At 35.8% G+C, this 26,037-nt stretch overlaps 1 protein-coding gene across 2 annotated transcripts in view; it reads right to left on the reverse strand.

Annotated features, from left to right (window-relative positions):
- Positions 1-26,037, reverse strand: part of WDR72 (WD repeat domain 72) — a 236,314-nt gene that overhangs the window by 90,753 nt on the left and 119,524 nt on the right. For both annotated transcript variants that reach the window (XM_015142281.3, XM_077938706.1), the window contains exons 15-16: positions 3,738-4,555; positions 1,573-1,664 (exon numbers count right to left, since the gene is read on the reverse strand). In XM_015142281.3, coding sequence (XP_014997767.3) covers positions 1,573-1,664; positions 3,738-4,555 — 910 coding nt within the window. The remainder of the gene's footprint in view (positions 1-1,572; positions 1,665-3,737; positions 4,556-26,037) is intronic.

Consider the following 26,037-nt stretch of genomic DNA (forward strand, 5'->3'; position numbering starts at 1 on the left):
CAGCTGGATCTTGAATCTCAGCCATGTATCTTATTTATCTCCAAAACCATTGTTCTAGTCATTATTCATCCTTTAATTTTATTTGTCCATTAATTTAATTCATCCACGAATGCAAAAGTTATTTGCTAATTCCTTCTAGATATTGTACTAGGAACTGGGGACACAACAATGAATAAAACTGTCACCAAAATATAACTTCCATGGAGCTTACAATTTAGTAGCAGGAGGCAGATGAGATTTTTAAAAGTAACAGATGTCAGATAGTGAAGAGGCTTATGGAAAATAGTACAACAGCGAAAGGGGTAGGGAGTGCTGGGGAGGAGGTAGGGCACCTTCAGTGATAAAGTGGCACTGGAGCAAGACTTGATGGATGGTAGCAGGTGGAGGGTGAGCAGGTTGAGCCACATGAAGGTCTAGGGAAAGAACACCACAGGCAAGGGTACAGCCAATGCAGAGGTCCTCAGACCTGCTTGTCATGCTTGGGTAAGAGTAAAAAGGCTAGGGTGGCTGGAATGAGTTAAGCAGGGGGTGAACACTAAGAGATAAGGTTGGATGGGGGTGTGTATGTGATGACATACGTAAGCGGTCAGATCCTATAGGGCCTCGTGTGCTATAGTAAGGACAATGGCTTTTATTCTGAGTGAAACAGAAGCCACTGGAAGGTTATACATAGAAGAGTGAGGTTCTGACTTAGTTCTGAATAAATCATTCCGGCTGCTTGGTTGGGAACAGAATGCAGCAGCCAAGAATAGGAGCAGAGAGATGATCAGGTGCCTACTGTGGTCATCCAGGCAGGACAGGATGAACGCTCACAGGGGTGAGGGTAAGGGAAAGGAAGGTTGAGGGAGATGGAGTTGCTGGTGTAGTGGGTGAGAAGCAGTCAGATTCTGGGATACATTCTGAAGGTAGAACTGACACAATTACTAACAGATTGGACGTGGGGTGTGAGAGAAAGGGAAAGTTCTTGGCTTGAGCAATTGGCGATTGGAAGGATAGAACTGTCATTTACTGAGATGTCCCAAACTTGGAAAAACAGGTTTGGGAAATAAATTTGCCATTTGGCATCAAGAGAAAATCTAAACACTGAAGTTGAGAATATAATCTTCTAAAATTGCAAGAACATTATCTAATATAATAATCATTTATTTGGTAATAAAGATATTGATGCAATAAACTTTCCAATAAAACACAATAATAAAATACTTAACACCTAAGTATTTCCTATGCTGAAAAGTTTCAAATTTTTAGGCATTTCAAAGATCATTTGAAATCTATGTTTTATAAATGTTAGAATGTTATGTCTATGTTTTAAAATTATAAAATGTTCAATTTGTGTTTTTAAATGTTTGATAAATGTCACCCACCTCATTTTCTAAATGAAGAAAGTAAGGCCCAGAAAAGCTAAATGACTAGCCTCAAGCCACACAGCTAGTGTAATCACAAACATAGGTAAAATCTATGTTTTATAAATGTTATTTATTTTGACATTGCTAACCAGTTATAGAAAGACTAGTTATTTCCTTTCATAGGAAAAAAAAAATCAGATCATATCTGTGTCAGTAGCTCCCTTACCATTTCGTGAGCAACCGTAGAAGCTTGACATATTTAAAATGTCATTCCCAGCACTTCTCACCTTATTATGTGCACATTCCATTCTGAAAGAACTGTTAGAAAAAAGATTGGCAGTATATTACTAAAAAGCACAAAAAATTATTTGAGGAAATAAATCAAAGATATGGGTACATGACCACTTTCGCAAATTTAGAAATTGAATACAGATTATTTTTAGCAAAATCTTTCACATCAATTTCTTTTGTGAATCTGATTTCCTCACTTTGTTCCCACCTAAATCTTTTTTTTTTTTTTTTTTTTTAGGCTCCCATCTAAAATCTTAATCCCAGTTGACCTGCACGTCTTAGTTTGCCAGTATTATCTGTGACCTACATTTACAAGACAGGTTTGCTATTTTAGGTCACATGACTACTGACTAATGCAACAAATTAAAAAAACTCAATATGTTGACATCTGTCAAAGAATTCTCCTCAGCTACCATTGGAGCCTTATGAAGGCGGGTTTTACCCTACACCAGTGTTCCCATCACAGGAATCTTCCGAAACTGCCAGGGATGTTCTGATAAGTAGGCAGGTGTTGCCTTAAAATTCAGTTAAATCATGTGCCCAGTTGTTAAGCTTATGAAGATTTCTCAACCTTCACAACCACAGTAAAATTTCTGTGAAATGGTCAAATTTGTTGGAAGGATTTGGTGTGACAAATCCAACATACATTATTTTGATTTCTCAAAAAATAGTATCTGGGCTCTGACAGCAGATCAAATCTGGGGTGGCTGCAGCAGAGAAGCAGTCTCTCATCCTGACACGTTCATTCTATAATTTGTTTCAATGAAGAATTCTTTAAAGAGTCAACTAATGTGTGACAACATTTGAAAGGCTATTTAATGAAAGGCATACCAAAAGTCCGTAAGCTTCCCTAAAGTGCACCAGACATCAGACACATCATTTCCATCCTGTAATCTGTATCAGGAATAAACTTACAATGAAAACCTCTGGCAAACAACTAAGTCCCTCATCTGCTCTGTGGGATCATGATTAGACCAATAAATCAAATTGATTAGCAACCTAAGCTTTTAAGAATTTCACAGTCACCTATACCACCCACCTCATTTTGTAAATCAGGAAAGTAAGGCCCAGAAAAGCAAAGTGACTAGCCCAAAGTCACAGAGTAGTGTAATCTCAACACTCAAAAACAACAGTTATTACTAAACTGTACTATGTATAAATGAATTACTAAATAGCCTCTTCTATTTTATTCTATTTTAATATGCCAAAATATAAAATAAATGGTAAAATTTGAGGTATGAAATTTTCAATATTTTCCTTCTCTGATGATATAAAAAACATATCATCATAAGCCTTAACTTAAATGTTTCTGTTCATACTTAATTCATACCATGTATAATGGATTTCAAGACATATATGTGTTTTTGTTCATACTTAATTCATACCATGTATAATGGATTTCAAGACGTATATGTGTCTATGTATGTATATGTGTATGTATCTATGTATCTATGTAGCTATCTATCTATCTATCTATCTATCTATCTATCTATCTACTCATTCAGCATCCCACACTATGTCTTTTTTGACACATATTATGAAAACATTGAATATTTGTTGAATGAATGAATTTTAAATCATATAGATCTATTGCCAAATTATACTCCAATCCAAACAATTAAAAGGGAGATTTTCTTAATGTTTTTTAAACCAAGAAGTTGTTGCATATTTACCCCCCACTGGAAAGAAGGAAGGAATGTTAAAGAGCTGAATATAGCAAAGAGCAAATCATGATTTTTTTTTTTTTTTTTTTTTTTTTTTGAGACAGAGTCTTGCTCTGTCGCCCAGGCTGGGGTGCAGTGGCCAGATCTCAGCTCACTGCAAGCTCCGCCTCCCGGGTTTAGACCATTCTCCTGCCTCAGCCTCCCGAGTAGCTGGGACTACAGGCGCCCGCCACCTCGCCCGGCTAGTTTTTTGTATTTTTTAGTAGAGACGGGGTTTCACCGTGTTAGCCAGGATGGTCTCGATCTCCTGACCTCGTGATCCGCCCGTCTCGGCCTCCCAAAGTGCTGGGATTACAGGCTTGAGACACCGCGCCCGGCCATGATTTTTTTTTAATGTCATAATCTAGTATAGTCAAAATCTCTAGGTATGTCTTACCTGCCAACTCTACATGCCAATTCTAAAGGCATGTTAACTAACTTATTAACTAAAAATAGTCTGCTCAACAAATAAACTATAGTATTTGACTCTTGCAAAGAATCACAATTATTTTCCAGTCCTCTTGGAATTCCAACCTGATCTGGAAGAGTGGCTCTGTATTTATCTGACAAGTCCAAAACTTTCCTGGAAAATAAATTTACTCCTGAATAGTCTTTTATCATTTCAGTATTGCATACATCCCAACCTGGCAACATCAGTGAGAAATGATCTTCATTTGAAGCAAGTCCCAAAGAAATAGGACCCTGAAGCTTTAAAATATTGAGGTGCTTAATGCAAAGATAATCTAAATCTTTATCCACTCCCCATGGCAAAAGGCAAGACAGAAACAATTTAGCTGTGTCTACTGTAAGACTGGCATCTACTTTTCTTGATGGCTTAGGCTGCATTTTTTTGGAGATTTTCATTTTCTTCTGCCTTTTAATTCCATCATTTTCTTCTGAGAATTTGATGGTATTATCTCCTTGGGACAGGCTTTCAGTAATAGGCTTGGCTTGTGCCTCTGCTGAGAGAGGACCACAGGCAGTTTTACTCTTTCTCAGTGTCAGTGTCTTCTTCTCCACTGTGCTCTTGGCTCTTCTCAGGACCTCACTACCATAGAATGAACTGGAAGAGTCAACATCACTGAGTGGAGTTGGTAGTAAAAGTTCAACAAGGTTTTCCAGATCAAATAGAAGAATATGAAAGCCCACGTTACTCCATTTTGTCTTCACAGGCAAGACATTAAAAGGTCTTGGGCAAAATTTGGCATCAGCAACCTAAGGGAACAAAAAAATATTTTGTGTCAAAGTTCTTGCTTATTAAGTTATTTTATTAAAGATTCCATGATGTTAAAGTGGCATTTTAAAAAAGTATTAATTTGCAGAGTAGCTAAAGGCAAGTCATTTTAATTTTTTTGTCTTAGCTATAAAAAAATTCCTTTCTAAATTAAATATTCTATATTCTAACATTCTTTGAAAACTTCTTTTCTTTTTTCCTAAATTTTATTTTTCCTCTAAATAAATATGAATTATATCTCTGGAGTAAGATGGTACTAGATTAACATCCTTTAATATACACTCTCACATCTTTCTACTATTATAGTCATAAAGACATACAAGGACAAGGTTGGTTTGAAAACTGAGGAGAACAAATGTAAGAACGCAAGCAAAAACTAAATATTTTAACAACAATGGTGCTTCCAAATTTGTTAAAATTGCAAGTAATTGAAATGTTGACTAATGTCATATTGCTCTAAGAAAAACCCAAAAAACTCACCTTGTTGTCTTGCATTTGATTTTTCCCCAAAGGCTGGCACAGTGGGTTCCCATACTTCTACTATGTTCTTGCTAATTTATGAGGCATTCCTTGAATACCTTATTCCCTCATATCAACCCACTACTCTCTAAACTCTTCCTTGCTTTCCTTCTTCTTTCTAGGACTTAGGATTTCCTTATAGAATATGAAAAATTTATTTCTTTATTGTATGTTTCCTCCACTAGCATTCAACCCCACCTTTGCAGGAATTTTGTATGTTAGTTGCCTCAAGTGCCTACAAAACAATGCTGCTATATAGCATTATCAAGAGACTCAATTAATGTCTGTTGAATTAATAATTAGCAAATTTATACAATGGAACACAATTTAAATAATTTAAAATGGTGGTGTAAATTGTATCGATTGGTGAAAAACATGTTATTACGCAGACAAAATAATTCTCCATTAGTAAAATTTTAGGTACAAATATAGATATTTAAAAATTTGACATATATCTCTATCTACATTTATATATAAAAATGTACATATATAGAGAATAAGTAAATACAAATAAATAAAGTCACAAAGGATATGAACCAAAATGTTACCAACAGTTAACATTTAATTGGGAAGAAGGAATTAATTGGGAAGAAGAAATTAAAATGATCTTTATTTATACTACGGTGTGTTGTGTTTTTGATTTGGTTTCCTGAAATTTTTTACAGAGATGATATATTTAATTTTCAATAATACAAAAGGAAAGTTTAAAAAGAAAACCATTACAAATTATAAGTGTTAAATAACGAAATGGAGAACGAATTGTAAAGAGCACATTTGTTTGTCAATAATTGTTAATGTAATTATTAACAAATAATTTTTGCAAATCAATAATAAGAAGAGGATCTTACAGATGGATGAATGGGCAAAGGTAATAACAATTCACAAAACAAATATTCAAAAGTTACAATATGAAAAATTTTTACTACAAGTAGTAACCAGAAAAATGAAATTAAAATAATACCATTCATTGGCCTATTAATTTCACCAACATTATGTTCGTCAAAGAAGCCAGACATAAAAGAATTAACTGTATGTAATTCCATCCCTGTTATTTTCAAAAGACAGGAGAAAACAAAACAAGAGGGTTTAAGGATACATTCATAAACAATAAATCTACAAAGCTAGAGGCTACCTTTTGAGGACTGGGAAACTATAGCTTCTGGGGCGCTCACATATTTTATTTCTGGATCTATGTAGTGATTATGAAGGTGTGTGCTTTACGACCATTGAGTTGTACATTTTTGTGCTGCGTTGTTTACTTTTTTCTCTATGTGTTATACATTTCATGGTAAATAAATAATGTAAATGAACTGTTTAAGGAATATTAACAAAGTGCCTCCATTTGGACTAAAAAGTAGACTATGTCCTGATTTTTTTTACCCCTGCATACTGTCAGAAAGTAACCAGTATTTGAATTTTGTGCTTATAATTTCTTTGCTTTTGTTTAGGTCTTAACCTTAAATATGTATTCCTATTTGACCTATTTAATCTTGCATGTTTGCCAAATTCCCGATTACATCTCCCACTTATTTAGACCATGTTTAATTTCTTTTGATAGTTTTATAATCACTCAAAAATATGTTTATATTACTTGCCTATCAGTTATTTTAACTCTGCAGTACCTATAACTATGGGCCCTCTTAAAATTTATTACTTTTGTTGCCTCTTTTTTTTCCTGCTAGAATTTTGTCAATTTTGATACTCTTTTTAAAGAATCAACTTTTGACTTTGTTTACCCTCTCAATGGAATAATGTTTTTCTTAAAAGGTAGTCTTGCTAAGTATACAATTTTAGCTTGACTTATTTTCTCCCAGTATTGGTGAAGAAAGGATTATTCTGCAGTCTCTGTCTTCCTCTGATGCAGTTGAGAAGTCAGCTGCTAGTCTGTCACACCATCTGTCTTTTCTCTCTGCTGTTTGATTAGATCCTTTAGGCTTTAATATTCCACAGCTTCACTATGATTCTTCTAGGTGTGGATGTTTTCCCTAGTCCTCCACTGTATCTGAGCCTCCCTATCTTTCATCAACTTTGTGAAGTTGTTGGGCTTATCCTATTGAATATTTTCTCTCATCATACCATTATCCCCTTATGGGACACTGACCAGGTATTTGTCAGAGGCTCTATCCCCTTACATTTTTTCATCTCTTTGTCTTTCTGTACCTCATGTGGGGCAAGCTCTTCAAAATTTTTCTTTTAGTTTGCCAATTTTCTTCTCACCTGTGTTTAATATGTCACTTAACTTATGCACTGAGTTCCTAATTTTGATTTTTACATTTTTCATTTCCAGAAGTTCTATTTGGTTCTTTAAAAAAAAAAAGGTCATTTTTATAGACAGTTATGTCTTAACCATATTTTAAAATCATTCTTATATTTTTAAACATACTTATTATACTTTGCATCTATAATTAAAGTTTCTAAAATCTTTGTGGATATGGCTCTGCTTTTTTATTTTGCTGATGTTTTCCTGTTTCCGCGTATGTTTTATAATTGTGTGTGTGTGTGTGTGTGTATGAAATATGATCAGTGAGAATCCTTTGAGATATATGTGAGGGTGCACTCTTTAAGAGAGGATTTTAGTTTGTGAATACCAGTTACCCAGGGGTACTACCAAATAGGGCCCTCTTTAAACAAAATTTCCAGCTTAAAAAGTTTTCATTCCTTGAAGGTAGTGTGAATTCTGACTCAAGATTAAGGTTATTTTATTTATTTTTTTTTTTGAGACGGAGTCTCGCTGTGTCGCCCAGGCTGGAGTGCAGTGGCCGGATCTCAGCTCACTGCAAGCTCTGCCTCCCGGGTTTTTACGCCATTCTCCTGCCTCAGTCTCCCGAGTAGCCGGGACTACAGGCGCCCGCCACCTCGCCCGGCTAGTTTTTTTTTTTTTGTATTTTTTAGTAGAGACGGGGTTTCACCGTGTTAGCCAGGATGGTCTCGAACTCCTGACCTCGTGATCCGCCCGTCTCGGCCTCCCAAAGTGCTGGGATTACAGGCTTGAGCCACCGCGCCTGGCCCCCAAGATTAAGGTTATTAATACTTAAGCAAAAGTACTTTCCCCCCTCCATGTAGGGCTGAGACCAACAAAGACAAATATTTTTATTGATTCTCTTCTTGTGTGAAAAAATATTGCTCACCTTGGTTGGCTTTTTCATTGAATACGCAGCTCTTAGGGGACAATGAACTTATGCTGTGGTATCCTATCCAACTTCCTATCACTGCCCTGGACCTGGAAATTCTCTCTTTTAACCTTTAGAGTGGTTTAAACTAAACCTAAAAGTACCCGGGGATTAGCAAATGCTCTTTCAGCCTTCTCCAACCTGTCTGGAATTGTGATCTCATTTTGCTTTTTACCTGTAAGAACTTCTGTAAATTTCTTGTTAATTCAAATATGCATTGTTTTCAAAGATAAATTTTAAAAGAGCGTAATCTTGATTTGTAGAGAAATGAACAGGACTGATGTTCAGACTATTAGCCAACAAACAGATAAACATTGGATTTGCAAATAGCATTAAAAATTGAATATTCAGTTTTGATAATGGAGGGAGTAAACAGACATTCTTATACACTGCAAGATTAGTGTAAGCTGGTACTTATTTTAGGGAAGGCAAGTTGCCAACGTGTATTAATAATCTTAAAATGTTACATACTCTTTAATGTAGAAATTATTTTAAAAGTAATTTATCCTAAAGGTATGATTAGAAATATGCACAAAGTCATACGAAAAAATGGTCATTGAAAATTTTTCTATTTCAATAAGCTGAAAATAACTTAAATGTCCCATACAATAGATTTGGCTGAATACATTATGGCATATATATATATGCAAAATACATTATGACATACATATATATGCCAAAAATTCATATATATTGTCAATGGAAAATATTTAAAATTTTAAAAATATAATCCCATTTTCTATAAAATTGCAGATTTCTTAAAAATTTTTTGATATATTTATTTTTTAAATTTCTACAAAAACTTATATTTTACTATGCCAAACAAAAAGCTCTTTTAAAAATAGTAATCAAAATGGCCAACCCAGAAATAAACCTAAATACTTACAGCCAACTGATCTTCAACAAAGCAAACAAAAACAAAGTGAGGAAAGGACACCCTATGCAACAAATGGTGCTGGGATAATTGGCTAGCCCCTAGAAGGAGAATGAAACTGGATCCTCATCTCTCACCTTAAACAAAAAATCAACCCATGATGGATCAAGGACTTAAATCTCAGACCTGAAAATATAAAAATTCTAGAAGATAACATTGGAAAAACTCTTCTAGACATCAGCGTAGACAAGGATTTCATGACCAACAACCCAAAAGCAAATGCAATAAAAACAAAGATTAAACAGCAGGGACTTAATTAAACTAAAGAGCTTCTGCATGGCAAAAGAACAGTCAGCAGAGTAAACAGACAACCCATAGAGTGGGCGAAAACTTCACAATCTATACATCTAACAAAGGACTGATATCCAGAATCTACAATGAACTCAAACAAATCAGTAAGAAAAATACAAACAATTCCATCAAAAAGTGGGCTAAGAACATGAATAGAAAATTATCAAAAGAAGATATACAAATCGCCAACAAACATATAAAAAATGTTCAACATCACTAATGATCAGGATAATGCAAATCAAAACCACAATGCAATACTACTTTACTCTTGCAAGAATGGCCATAATAAAAAAATAAAAAAATAGATGTTGGCATGGATGCGGTAAACAGGGAGTGCTTCTACACTGCCGGTGGGAAGGTAAACTACCACAACCACTATGGAAAACAGTGTGGAGATTCCTTAAAGAACTAAAAGTAGAACTACCATTTGATCCAGCAGTCCCACTACTGGGTATCTATCCAGAGGAAAATAAGTCATTATATGAAAAAAATACTGGTACAACCATGTTTATAGCAGTACAATTCTCAATTGCAAAACTGGGGAGTCAACCCAAATGCCCATCAATCAATGAGTGGATAAAGAAACTGTGATATATATATATATACGAAAACATCGTATGTTTTCACTCATAAGTGGGAGCTAAGCTGTGAGAATGCAAAGGCGTAAGAATGACACAACAAACTTTGGGGACACAGCGGGAAAAGGTGGGAAGGGGATGACGAATAAAAGACTACAACTGTATGCAGTGTATACCACTTGGGTGATGGGTGCAACAGAATCTCATAATCACCACTAAAGCTTTTAATCATGTAATCAAACACCACCTGTTCCCCAATAACCTATGGAAAAATAAACATTTTTTTAAAAAAGAAACTATCATCAGAGTGAAGAGACAACCTACAGAATGGGAGAAAATTTTGCAATCTATGCATCTGACAAAGCCCTAATATCCAGAATCTACAAGGAACTTAAACAAATTTACAAGAAAAAAACAAACAACCCCATTGAAATGTGGGCAAAAGGACAAGAATAGACACTGTTCAACAGAAGACATTTATGTGGTCAACTAACATATGAAAAAAGCTCATAATCATTGATCATTAGAGAAATGCAAATCAAAACCGCAATGAGATACCATCTCATGACATTCAGAATGGTGATCATTAAAAAGTCAAGAAACGACAGATAATAGCAGGGCTTTAGAAAAACAGGACCAACTTTTACACTGTTGGTGGACATGTAAATTAGTTCAACCACTGTGGAAGACAGTGCAGCGATTCCTCGAAGACCTAGAACCAGAAATAGAATCCGACCCAGCAATCCCATTACTGGGTATGTATCCATAGGAATATAAATCATTCTATTATAAAGATACATGCAAGTTCATTGCAGCACTAGTCACAATAGCAAAGATATGGAATCAACCCAAATGCCCATCAATGACAGACTGGATAAGGAGAAAGTGGTACATATATACCATAGAATACTACACAGCCATAAAAAAGAATGAGATGCGTCCTTTACAGGGACAATGGATGGAGCTGCAAGCCATTATCCTCAGCAAACTAATGGGAAAGAAAAAACGAACACCCATGTCCTAATTTATAAGGGGGAGCTGAACAATGAGAACACATGGACACAGGGAGGGGAAAACACACACACCAGGGGCAGTCTGAGGAGGGAGCAGGGGGAGGGAGAGCATCAGGATAAATAGCTAATGCATGCTGGCCTTAATGCCTAGTTGATGGGTTTTGACAGGCACAGCAAACCACCATGGCACACGTTTACCTATGTAACAAACTTGTACATCCTACATATGTATCCCGGAACTAAATTAAACTAAACTAAAATATAATTAAATTAAATTAAATAAAGGACCCTAGGGAAGAAAGAAAATGTCAATGATATGACTAGCCAAATGTTTTTAACATGTACTACCCTCCCCCAAAACAGTTGCATTGATGAAATTAAACTTAAAAGCATAAGAACAAAATTCACAAGATCAATAATCAAAGGCTAATATTTTAGGCATATAAAGAACTCACATAAATTAATGTGTAAAATACTCATACCATCACAAGAGATAAAGAGATAAAAATATTGCAGAGAGAAATAGTTTTTAAATCATTAGTCTCAAAAAAGTATAAAATTTTGTATACTATACTGGTTTTGATTTTCTTAACTTTTTTTTTCAACTTTTATTGTAGATTCAGGGGATACATCTGCAGATTTGTAGTTTGGGATACGATTGATCCCAACACCCAGGTACTGAGCATAGTACCCAACAGTTGGTTTTTCAACCCACAGTCCTCTTTCATTTTTCACTTAGTAGTCCCCAGTGTCTATTGTTGTCATCTTTATGTTCACAAGTACTCATTGTTTAGTATCCATTGATAAGTGAGAATATGCAGTATTTGACTTTCTGTTCCTGTGTTAATTAACTTAGGATAATTATCTCCAGCTGCATCCATGTTGCTGCTAAGAACATGACTTCTAAGCAGCATTATATGCTTTCTCTCTCTCTCTCTCTCTCTCCATATATATATATACACACACACACACACGCGTCCACCCCCCCCACACACACATATATCACACTTTCTCTATCCAATCCATTGTTGATGGGCACCTAGGTTGATTCCATGTCTTTGCTTCGTGAATAGTGCTGCAATGAACATACAAGATCATGTGTCTTTTTGGTAGAACTTTATTTTCTTTTGGATATATACCCAGTAATGAGATTGCTGGGTCAAATCGTAGTTCTTTTTTAAATTCTTTGAGAAATCTCCACACTGCTTTCCACAGTAGGTAAACTAATTTACATTCCCACCAAGTATAAGTATACATTGTATACATTCCCACTCATAAATATACACTGTATAAGTATACCCTGTTCTCTGTGGCCTCACCAGCATTGGTTGTTTTTTGATGTTTAATCACAGCCATTCTGACTGGCATGAGATGGTAACTCATTGTGGTTTGGAGTTGCATTTCTATGATAACTAGTGATGTTGAGCATCTTTTCATATGTTTCTTGGCCACTTGTATGTCTTCTTTTGAGAAGTACATGCTCATGTCTTTTCCCATTTTTAATGGAGTTATTTATTTTTTGCTTGTTCAATTGTTTAAGTTCCCTATAGATTCTGGCTATTAGACCTTTGTTGGGTGCATTGCAAATATGAGAAGACCTCTGAAGTGATGGCTAGAAGAAGGGTAAGAAGGTATGCATATAGCGTGAACTGAGAAAATTTCAGAATGGCTGGAAGGAAGAATATGGGAAGGTAGAGAATGAGCTACACAGAAGAGATGAGGTACAGATTACATAGATCTGTATAAACTCTACGGACCACTAAATGTATTCTAAGAATGGTTGTAACTCTTGAAGGGGCATTTAAGCTAAGAAGTCACCTACTCACAAACTATAGCTGTGGTTTCTTCTGGATTACTGGTTAATCAAGCAGGCTGAAGGCAGAGTTCTGCGCTCCTATGCACTTCCACTTCCTCAAAGCTATAACCTCTGTCTCAGCACCTAGATCTTCTCAACTTTTGCGCCAATCAAAATTATAGCAATGATTCGAACAATATTTCTTGTTCTTCTCTTATTATTTTGTGGTCCACACAGCCACAATAGGCCTACTGCACTGCCATAAACAAAAATCCTAAATTTCTGTTCTTAAATATGGTCACCTTATCAAAGAAGCAACTGAATATTTTACATTATTTTAAAATCGTAAATGTTATTCCAAATTTAATTAACATACAAGAGAGTTGGCTTCCATTTGAAAATTTATTTTTTAACTTTTTTAAAGTTATTTTTTAATATTTTTAATAAAAAATTTATTTTTTAACTTATTTTTAAGTCATTTTTAAGTTAAAAAATTTATACTTGATTTTCAAAGTAGAAATCATTGCTATGTTTTAATGTATTAAAATTATTAAACATAATTCCAGCCAGTCATCACTGTTTGAAACTTTAGGAAGTATATGTTAAAAGTCTTATTACCAAAGGGCCTTGAAAACGTAAGACTATCATTCTGGAAATAAATAACCCAGAAAAATAACAGTAAATGCCCATAATATTATTTTCTGAGTTTTCACATTTTATAGATTGGGCAGACACAATATTCAGCAATGTTTAGCAAAGGCTGTAGTTAGTATTAACTTTAATTTTATGTTACCTATATGCAATATATTTCACAGACAAAAATTCTATTAAAAGTAGCACACTAAATGCAAAAATGCAAATGTAATTATGTTAATTTTAGGATGATAAAATATATCTAAAACATCATTCTAACGAAAGTGTTTTGGAAACATTCATTAATCTGATTGCAATCTTTAAAAGTCTAGAACAAGTAATTAAATGCAAGAAGTATTTCATCCCATCTATGCAACTGCAAAAATGTGAGAATACAAATTTTAAGTGATTGATTTACATGTTGTTTATAAAATGCTATCTGCTTGCCTGACAGATAATTCCCCAACATGTGATTTCCAGGTACTGCATCACAGAGAAGGTCCTGGTATTTTCCTCAAAAATCATCACTTTTACTACTACTCTCTGAAATCCCAGGTTGAGGAAAGAGAGGAGGTATTATTTATAATTGGTAAAGCAAGAGGGTGGCACTAAAGGACAATCCATTCCAACCTCTCAACTTCGGAGAGTCTGGGAGTAAAATAATGCTGATACATCTACATGTGAATGCTATAAACAGCAGGTGGGGAGTAGGCAAAGGCACACAGGGTTGAATTCTTTGTGTGGAAAGACTTTGGGAAAAGCTACTGAGCCTGAAAGTCTGCAAGTAGAATCCCAGATGGCTGGCAGGCCAAAATTATTCCTCTGCTACCCACAAGAGCCCAGAATAATTAAAACCAAAGCCAACAACACAAAATTCAAACTGTAAGCAATCCAAAGAACATATAAAAAGGAAAAACAGAAAGGACCAACTGTTCAGACAAAAAAAAAAAAAAAATGTAATAGGTGTGAAAAAGTACGAGTCTAACACTTTTATCTGAAAAACAAAAAAGTGCATTGATTTATTTTCTTTTTCCTTCAGCCTACTATGTTTCTCTTGTGCTTTCTTCTTCCTTTTCTCACTGATTCAGAAAGACAAAATGGTTAAACAAGACTGGTTTTACTCCTAGCTTCTGAAGGTAGAAACGCACTTTCTAGCAACATGTTCTGGTAACTTCTTTCTCAAAACATTTTGGATCCCCCAATGAGTTTGTTACGAAAAAATTTGACCTGCCCAAGCTACTACAACCATGAAATAGATTACATAAGACTGATGCTTAAAGCTACCCTCATCTTCTCACTTTTGTGACTTCGTACAGTAACACTTAATATAAATATTTAAATACAAAGTGAGGAAATATAGGCAGCAGTTGCTAAAACATTTTAGATATTTCCTTATCTTCCTGAATGAAGAATTTAGAAATTGTCTAATTTGACTCTCTCTCCTCACACTAAGGGAAAATGAGAGAGATAAGGGAAATGATTCGTTCTAAGTTACCCATCTGGCAAACAACTCAACCAAGATTCCCAAGTCTGTTTTTCCTAACTATTCTACTGATGACATTATCCACTTAGATTCTTCAAAGAATGAAATAATATTTTTATTTATTATTTTTAAAACATACAAGGGTCTTTATTAGCTAAACACTCATTTTATAATACACCACAGTCACTGAGTTGCATAAGGAAGGAAAAGTCATCATCATGTGAAAACATTCACTAATGAACTAGTCACATATAACATTAGTACCTAAACACTCCTTGCCTTATAACATAAAGACTTAGCCCCATCTATTAGACTTGGACCGGTTATCTGATGATGCAATTCAATTGTAGAGTAGATAGCAAATAGTGTTAAAGATGTAGGATTACACTAACAGTGACAGCAGAACTCTGAGTCATAACCAATGCCATTGACAAATAAGGATGTAACAGAGAAAACCAGATAGCTTGAGAAAACTAACTCAGAAGCTTCAAATGAAAAATGTTTTAATGTAAAGTGTACAAGTTAGGCCTGTGGAAAGCTTGATTATCTTTCAAATTCTTTTCTAGAACAAAACTCCTTATTACTCTTAGTGAAATTCAAACATAAAATAAAAGATGACATATTGTGAACCATACAGTTTAATTAGGAAAAAAACCACAAAACAAAACTCGCTTGATTCATTATATAGTCATTTAAAAAATTAGTGCCTAATTGCAATCATAAATTTACATTTTGCTCAATATAAATAAGTTACATTATTTTACATGGTTAATTTCATTTTTAAGTTAAAAAAATTTTTTTTAAATCCCCTTAACAGTTCTCCACTTAGCTAACCCATCCGATTAATCTGTGCTCTCCAATCCCTCTGACCACTGGTATACTACTTTCCACTTTCTGCATTCTACTCATAGCAACTGAGATATTTACTTTCCAGTAATTTTAATTCTCTTTGTTCTCAACCTTCTTTTCCCAGTTGTGCTTATCACATTAATTACATATTTTAATAAGCTAGGTAAAAATTGAAGAATTCTGTGTATACAATTTAGTTCAAAGAAGACAAAGTTTAGTAATCTGAAAGACCCTGTGGAATCCACATTCTAGTTACTCCACAAGTTTCTAAATTACTTCTACATTTTAGGTAAATAAAAACTATAAGTCACAGCTGAAGCATTAGGAGTGTAGTTAATGCAAAGTAAAAGAATTAGGAAATTTAAACTATGAATCTACAATCAAGGGAAAGAATGTCCATCAATAGGTTTATAACAATGGAAGTTTTTCAAGTGAGAGATGGCACAGATGACACACAAAAAAATTGACATCCATGTACTATATTACTATATTACTGAGAAATTATTTAATGATTAGCCTACATCATAAGTTTGACAGGAAAAGAGAGTGTAATTTCTTGATGTAGAAAGTTTTCTGAGAAACAAGTCTACAATGTAGATAAATTTATAACCTAACTTATAAGTAGTTAACTTTAAAACTTATGCCATAAAAAGGTAGAGAATATGGTACTTAGATATAAAAAGAAATTACAGTAGATGTTTACATCTTTGCTGCTAAAAATTTCAAATAACTGTGTTATGACAAATTAACAAATTATAAATATTTTGAAAATATGAGTTGATTTCTAGTCAAGATGACAAAGTTTAGACTTTGAAGTAAACTATTTTTGTTTAATTCACACCAACAATAGCTTTTTTAATTTAAAAAAAAAAAAACTTAAAATGTTTAGCTAAGCTCAAAAACAAAATAAACATGTTGGAAAACCACAAATGGAAAGAAACACAAAGTGCTAAGTGAAGCTAAAGTCACAGGCCTGCTTACCAACAAGTCTATAAGCAGATAACAAGGCCTTAGAGTCAACTTCTGAGGCTAAATGTCAGGCCATTGGCAGGTGGACAACCTAGAAAAATCCTAATCTAACTTTTAACTCAATCAACCCATAAGCTAGTTCACTGATTAGACAGACATACACCCAACATTAATGCCATCCAGGTACCATTCTAGACTAAAGGCCTTGATAAGGTATGCAGACACGTACCTAAAACTAACAGACAATATCAGCTGGGGCGGGGGGGCGGGGAGGGAGAGAGAGAGAGAGAGAGAGAATACAGCAAAACAAAAAACCCAAGAGAAAAAATTTTTCTCTAGAAATGAGCTTGCAAACCAAACTTCTATAACATAGGGAAAGTAATACTTGGAAAGATAGCTACAAATATAAAAGCTGAAACATATGTTAATTCCAGATAAAATTAGTGCCATAGAAGGGACTGAAAATGTATTATTTATGACCATCAAAGAGAAATCAGAGGAATGACATTCATAAAAATGACCAAGAAGTTATGGAAGAAAAAAAAGTAAAAATAAAATGAATAAAAGAAAAAGAGTTTTTTAGAAATATTAGGAAAAGTATAATAGTTATATTAATAATGTGGTAGGGGCAGAACTTCTGGGTTAATTAAGTCCACTGAAAACATGCTCCTTCAAAAAAGGCAAAAGAATTCTAGAAATAACCAAAGGTTTGTGATAAGGATCTTATCTTCCCTAGTAAAATGGCTGGATGTCAGTAATAACAGTGAGCGTCATAGCATTTTAATTTGCCTTTTTCTCATCGCCCCTCTCTAGCTCCACAGTCTTGAAAATCAGCAGTTTGGCAATCATGGTGGCCCTGAAAACCAGCAGCCTACCAGTCACTGGACGAGACATATATGTTTAAAGACCCTCAAAAATCCTCATCGCCACAAAACTGGCAATATTTCACCTGCCTCCCAGCTCCCTGAGAAGTCCCATTTGCCAACCTTATCATTATTTGGGAAATTTACAAGTATGTGCAAATTAAACAATACACTCCTAAATAATTAGTGGGGAAAAATCAAAGTAATGAAAGAGGGGTATCATCACTGATCTTACAAAGGTTTTTTAAAAGATCTCAGAGAAATATTATGAATAGCTATCTGCCAGCAAATTAGGAAATCAAGATGAAAGGGACAAATTTTTAAAAAGACATAAACAACCAAAACTGGCATAAGAAGAAATAGAAAGCAGAACAGCCCTATACCAGTAAAGAAATTGAATTAGTAGTTAAATATCTTTCTATACAGAAAAGACCAGGTCCAGATGACTTCACTGTTAATTTCTACCAAACATTTAAAGCAGAGTTAATACCAGTTCTTGATAAATACCTTCAAAAAAATACAAGTGGTATGGGGACACTTCCCAACTCACTCTAAGCGGCCAGTACTACCCTAATACTGAAACCAAACAGAGATATCACAAGATAAGAAAACTACAGACCCATAACCCTTATAATTATAGACACAAAAATCCTCAAGAATATACTCACAAAGCAAATCTAGCGAAACCTAAAAATAATTTTACATCATGACCAACTAGAATTTATCGTACAAATATAGTTGACTTAATACACAAAAATCCATTCACATAATGTATCATATTAATAGAATAAAAAACAAAACATATGACTATCCCAATAGATACACAAAAAGCATTTGAAAAAATCAAACACAATTTCATAATTAAAAACATCCAACAAACTAGGAATAGAAAAGAACTTCTGCAACCTGATAGAGAGTATCTGTGGAAAACCCACACCTAACATAACACTTACGGTGAAAAACCAAATGCTTTCCTCCTAAGATCAGGAATAGGACAAGTATGTCCTTTCTTGTTGGTTCTATTTAACATTGTAATAGACGTCCTGGACAGGGTGATTAAGAAAGAAAAATAAATGAGAAGCATCCAGATTGGAAGGAAGGAAGTAAAATTGTCTATATTTGTAGATTACATAATATCATATATAGAAAACACTTAGGTATCCACAAAAAAAAAAAAAAAACAAAAAACCTATTTGAACTAACCAATGAGTTTAGCAAAGTTGTAGTATACAATATCAACGTAGAAAATTAATATTTTTTGGATCTGTGTTCCTGCCCAAATCTCGTGTTGAAGTATAATTCCTGATGCTGCAAAAAATTGTCTATATTTGCAGATTACATAATATTATATATATAAAACACTAAGGTATCCACACACACACACACACACACACTATTTGAACTAACAAATGAGTTTAGCAAGATTGTAGTACACAATATCAATGTAGAAAATTGATATTTTTTGGATCTGTGTTCCTGCCTAAATCTCATGTTGAAGTATAATCCCCAGTGCTGGAGGTGGTGCCTGGTGAGAGCTGATTGGATCACTGGGGCAGTTTCTAATAGTTTAGCACCATCCCCCTCGCTTGGTACTGTATAGTGATTGAGTTCTCATGAGATCTGGTCATATAAAAAGTGTGTGGGATCCCCTCTCCCTTGCTCCTACTCCAGCCACATGTAAAGCAGGCCTGCTTTCCCTTTGCCTTCTACCATGACTGTAAGTTTCCTGAGGCCTATTCAGAAGCAGAAGCCACTATGCTTCCTCTATAGCCTGCAGAACCGTAAATGAATTAAAACTCCTTTCTTTATAAATAACCCAGTCTCAGGTGTTTCTTTAGAGCAGCGCAAGAACTAACACAGAAAATTGTCATTGAGGAGTGGAGCATTGCTGCAAAGATACCTGAAAATGTGAAAGCAGCTTTGAAATTGGGTAATGGGCAGAGGTTGAAAGAGTATGGAGGTCTCAGAAGAAGACAGGAAGATGAGGGAAAATTTAAAATTTCCCGGAAATTGTTAAATGGTTGCAACCAAAATGCTGACAGTGATATGGACAGTGAAGGCCAGGTTGAGGAGGTTTTAAATGGAAATGAGAAACTTATTGGGAACTGGAGTAAAGGTCACTTTGTTATGCTTTAGCAAAGAGCCTGGCTGTTTTGTGGGTTTGCTCTAAGGATCTGTGGGACTTTGAACTTGAGAGTGATGATTTACAGTATCTGGTGGAAGAAAGTTCTAAGGACTGAAGCATTCAAGATGTGACTTGGCTGCTTCTAAAATCTTATCTCATATGAGCAAAGAGAAGTAGAGAAAAGAAATGACCTGAAATTGGAACTTATATGTAAAAGAGAAGTAGAGCACTAAGTGTGGAAAAACTGCAGTCTGACCATGTGGTAGAAATGAAAGGCCCATATTCAGGTGAAGAATTCAAGCAGGCTGCAGAAATTTGCACAAGTAAAGACGAGGTAAGTACTAATAACCAAGACAATGAGGAGAAGGCTTCTAAGACATTTTGGGAACTTCATGGCAACCTCTCCCATCACAAGCCCAGAGGCCTGTAAGGACTAAATGGTTTCCTGGGCCAGGACCAGGGCCCACTGTCCTGAGCAGCCTCAGGACACTGCTCCTTGCATCCCTGCTACTCTAGCACCAGTCGTGGCTCAAAGGGGCCAAGATAAGCTTGCGCCACTGATTCAGAGAGTGCAAGCAGTAAGCCTTGGCAGCTTCCATGTGGTAATAAGCCTGAAGATGTGCAGAGTGCAAAAGTTGAGGCTTAGAAGCCTCTGCCTAGATCTCAGAGGCTGTATTGAAACTCCTGAATGTCCATGCAGAAGTCTGCTGCAGGGTGGAGCCCTCATGAAGAACCTCTACTAGAGCACTGCGGAGGGGAAATGGGGAGTTGAAGCCCCCACATGGAGTCCCCACATATGGCACTGCTTAGTGTAGCTATGAGAAGAGGGCCATTGTCCTCCAGTCCCCAGAATGATAGATTCATCAGTAGCTTGCACCCTCAGCCTGGAAAAGCTGCAGACACTCAACAACAGCCCATGAGAGCAGCTGTGGGGGCTGAATCCCAGGAAGCCACAGGGGTGAAGCTGCCCATGGCTTTTGGAGCCCATCCCTTGCACCAGTATGCCCTGGATGTGAGACATGGAGTCAAAGGAGATTATTTTTGAGCATTAAGATTTACTGACTGCCCTGCTGGGTTTCAGACTTGTATGGGACCTATAGTCCCTTTCTTCTGACCAATTTTTTCCCTTAGAAATGAGAGTATTTACCCAATGTTTGTACCTCCATGGTATCATGGAAGTAACTAACATGTTTTTGATATTACAGGCTCATAGGTGAAAGGGAAGAGCCTTGTCGCAGATGAGGCTTTGGCCTTTGGACTTTTGAGTTTATGCTGAAACAAGTTAAGACTTTGGGGTCTGTCGGGAAAGTATGATTCTATTTTACCATGTGAGAAGGAGATGATATTTGGGAGAGGCCAAAGGTGGAATGATGTAGTTTGAATATGTGTCCCCAACCAAATCTGATGTTGAAATGTAATCCCCAGTGCGGGAGGCTGGGCCTAGTGGGAACTGATTGGATCATGGGGGTGGTTTCTAGTAGTTTAGCACCATGCCCCCTTGGTACTGTATAGTGAGTGAGTTCTCATGAGATATGGTTGTTTAAAAAGTGTGTGGCACCTCCCCACAACTCTCTCTTCTGCTACAGCCATGTTAGACATGCCTACTTCTCCTGCATCTTCTGCCATGATTAAGTTTTCTGAGGCCTCCTCAGAAGCAGCAGTCACTATGCTTCCTGTGCAGCCTGCAGAACTGTGAGTCAATTAGATCTTTTTTCTTTATAAATTATCCAGTCTCAGTTATTCCTTTACAGCAGTGCAAAAACCGACTAACAGAAAAATTCCATTGTAATTCTGGCAATAAACAATCCAAAAATAAAATTAATAAAATAATTCTTCTCTCAATAGCACCACAAAAAAGAAAATCTACCAAGAAATCATGAATGTTTATGTATCTAATAGCATAGTCTCTGGATATAATTATAAAGATAAATTAACAAAATTACAGTCATTATACTGTTTTTAGCACAAGCCTATCAGAAACAGATAACTCAAGGGCATAAAATATTCTGTATTAAAAATATGAAACAAAACATAATTAATAACTTTGGTAAAGCATGTATGTATAAAAATACTAAAACATACATACCTGCACTTATGAACTAGAAAGAATACATCATTTTCAAGTTGCTACAGACACTTGTGTGTACACAAACACAAATGTACAATATGAACATATGTACCAGTGATATAAAGAATATACATTCTTTATGGCACACATTGAACATTTTTAAAGAAAGATAAAAATCTTCAATAAATTTAAAAGAAACAGTATCTGCTCAAATCTTCATTCTTATCCATACTGCAATTTAATTTGGAAATCAGTCATAAAAAGTTAAGTTTTGAAAATGATAATGTGCCCTCCTAATTCATGGTTTAAAACTACATCACAATGTAAATTATAAAATGTTTAAAACTGAGGTCCTCCCTCTTACAATTAAAATACCCTGGACATAAACAACAAACAAACATAGTCTCTGGAAGGTAGACAGAAGCCTGCTTAACAAGGAACCTCAGGACCTGAGGAACAAACAACACTATAGTGAATTCCCTGGGTTTTCACCTTGTCTCCCATATATCCCAGAAGAGGTTATGGTGAAACCAGTGGCCTCAAACTGCCAGAAGGCATAGATCTGAAAGGCCCCAAGAAAAGCCTGTCCCTTTTAACCCAGTGGTGTCAAATCTTTTGGCTTCCCTGGATCACATTGGAAGAAAAACAATTGTCTTGGGCCACACATAAACACTATTTTAGCGTTATATTTTAGTTATACACTAACGCTATTGATAGCTGATGAGCTTAAAAAAAATTTTGCAAAACAACTCACAACATTTTAAGAAAGTTTATAAATTTGTGTTGGGCCCCATTCAAAGCCATCCTGGGTTGCTGCAGTCCCTGGGGTACAGGTTGGACAAGCCTGATCTAACCAAAGGACTAAGAAAAAGGGGGCCTAGCAGAATAGAAAGTCCTTTAGACAGTATTCACCCTACTCCACTCAGCACCAAAGGAAAAACTGCTCTTCTCTCATCCTGGTATTAGTGAGGCCAAGCAGGAGCTCAACTTCTTTTTTTTTTTTTTTTTTTTTTGAGACTGAGTCTGGCTCTGTCGCCCAGGCTGGAGTGCAGTGGCCGGATCTCAGCTCACTGCAAGCTCCGCCTCCCGGGTTTACGCCATTCTCCTGCCTCAGCCTCCGGAGTAGCTGGGACCACAGGCGTCCGCCACCTCGCCCGGCTAGTTTTTTGTATTTTTTAGTAGAGATGGGGTTTCACCGTGTTAGCCAGGATGGTCTCGATCTCCTGACCTTGTGATCCGCCCGTCTCAGCCTCCCAAAGTGCTGGGATTACAGGCTTGAGCCACCGTGCCCGGCTTCAACTTCTTGTCTCATCAAGAAACAATAAGACAAGGTAAGTTGACCTTCCAGTTTCACAACCAAGTTGGTGCCAGTAGGGCTGAATGGGTAGGGGGACTGAGTGGTGGGTAGCTGACTTCCACCCTTAGCAGGCAGCAAAGGTAGTAGTGTAAGACAGTGCTATTTGCATTCTGCTATTCCTGTCAGGGAGGCCTGGAGTGGACCTTCTGCTCTCACACAGCAGCAATGAGCCAGAGCAAGGTGGTGCAAGTTGGGACTCTGCTTTTGTAGGTATAGAGGCTCTGCTTTTTCCTTCCCCAACTGTGTCACTAAAGTGACTTGAGAAATTGCAGAGGGTGACGATCTTTCAGAAACAATGCTGACTTTAACTTCTTTCCTCCCTACCCTCTGTGAACCAATGAGAAGCACCTAGAGTAGACCAGTAAGTAGGCCTCATTCAAGGAGATACAAGTTTATCACCGTACCATCCTACCTGGTATAGCTCTGATGCCATTTTAACTGAAAAAAGACAAACGTAGGTAGAAAACTTAACAGCTTTTGAAACACAACTTTTGCCTATATGACTGTTGTTTTAATTTAGAAAAACTCAGCTTATGGAGCAAATTGAGGTAGATCCCTTCACTTATGAAAATGATAAATTAATTCCATACTGGGGCCATTTTTGCCTAGCCATCTATAGCCCTACACACATGTGGATAGAAAAGCTCTGGGAATTCCTATTCTCCTTGGGTGGGAGTTTAAAATTTATTTTCTTAAAAAATCACTACAAGAGTGACTTAGTGGAGTTTCAAATGCTGCTATTAAGTGGCAACCATTATTTTAAGGAAATTAAAGCTGCAACAGAAAACCAAATACCACATGTCCTCACTTATAAGAGGGAGCTAAGCATTGAGCACTCATGGACATAACGATGGAAACAATAGACACTGGGGACTACTAGAGTGGGGAGGGAGGGAGATGGGGAAGGGCTGAAAAACTAGCTGTTAGGTACTATTCTCAGTACCTGGGTGATGGCTCATTTATACCCCAAACCTTAGCATCACACAATATACCCGGGTAGCAAACTTGCACATGTATCCCCAAAATCTAAAATAAAAGTTGAAAAATAAAATGCTGCTGTTAATAAGACACACAATTACACCACAGGTCAAAGGGACTTTAGTGAGACAGCCTAGAAACCAAGTACCCTTTATACAATTGTTTCCTAAGGAAAATAACAATCGAAGCTCCAAGCAACCCATTTGCAAACTGGGAATACAATTCATCCTCATGTTGGGGCTGCTCACTAATTTTTCTTTTATTGCTTCAGTGCATCCACTGATGCTGCTTGGTTTTATGCTATACTTTACTATTCCTTATTCCGTAAACAATTTTAATTAAAGTCTCAAATGCATGGTGCATCATTCAAATTTTAATGTCTTTGTCAATAAAGGTAAATTTTTTCTGTGCCAATGTCCTAATTAAGCCTTTTTCACAATCAAGATGGAGTTCCAGAAACTGAGCTGAAAATGTTTGAATATCCTAACCTGAGATTTGAGGTTTCCTTTGTCAATCCTAACCTGATCTGCTATGCTAAAACACAATTATTTACAGGATAAGTGGTTGTAAAGACAAAACAACCTTTTAAATTCAACTTCTAAATAAATCTTTAAAATGAATACCCGAACTAACTTCACTGAAACTTTTTAAAAATTAAGTTAAATTAAATCTGGAGGAACAGATTCTCCCAATTAGATCTGTTACCATATTTTACATAGTTCATACATCACACATACTATCAATAATATTACAAACTATATAAGAAATGTAGCTTTGAGATAAAATAATTTTAAGTCAACTGTCTATTCTTCATTAGATAATTATACATTTAGAATCTACTATGTGAGAACTCACCATGTCTAAGACTAAGCGCAAGGCAAATTTAGTCATTAAGCTTTAGAAAATTCCAGTGGAGTACGCCTTGTGTGTTCCAAGATAGGAGGCTATAGACTTAGATAATTCTGTGTGCTGGTCCACAATCACGCAGGTAATGACTGGTAGAGGTAACTTTTAAACCCAGGTCATTCTAATTCCAAGCCCATGTTTTAATGTTTTATTTCTTTTCTTAACAACTTTATGACCATTTGCATAGCATAAAATTAATCCATTGTGTTTAATTAAATGATTTTTGCTGCATTTACAGAGTTGTGCAGCCCTCACCATAATTCAGTTCTAGACCATTTATTTCACCACAAAAAGATCCCTTGCTCTCATTTCCCATTGCCACTCCCACTTCCAGGCAACAATTAATCTACTTTCTATGTCTACAGATTTTCCTTTTCTGGACATTTCATGATAATAAAATCACTCAATATGTGGACGTTTTTATTCAGCTTCTTTCACTTAACATGTTTTTGAGATTCATTCATGTTGTGGCATGTGTCAATATTACATTCTTTTTTATTGCTGCATCTCTATACAGCAGAAATAATCTTATAATTGAAGAGAAATAAAAATGTATTGACATTAGGATCTATGATCTTCTTACACTAGTGAAAATCCTTATTTTGCACAACATTTCTCTCCTTCCGCACCTTCATCAACTGAGTCTGGGGACCTTTTGTCATTTAATGTAGCTTTCCCCAGAACATTTTTACTTGTTGTCTGCTTCAAACCTAGGCTGCACAGCAGCCTGGAGTTTAGAGTATATTTACTGGAGTAATCGAGTATATTTTAAAAAGTGCTTCGAGTATGTTACTTTTAAATTCTCAATAGTTCCCAAGTGTCTGTAGAATTAAGTTCAAATTCATTGAGTTGGCATATCCAGACTTCCAGTCAAGTTCCTTTTCCCTTTCCTGTGTAACTTTGCATCCCTCTTCTTTCATGTGGTCAGATTT

Source organism: Macaca mulatta, chromosome 7 (assembly GCF_049350105.2).
Source record: "Macaca mulatta isolate MMU2019108-1 chromosome 7, T2T-MMU8v2.0, whole genome shotgun sequence".
NCBI classification, from domain to species: domain Eukaryota; kingdom Metazoa; phylum Chordata; class Mammalia; order Primates; family Cercopithecidae; genus Macaca; species Macaca mulatta.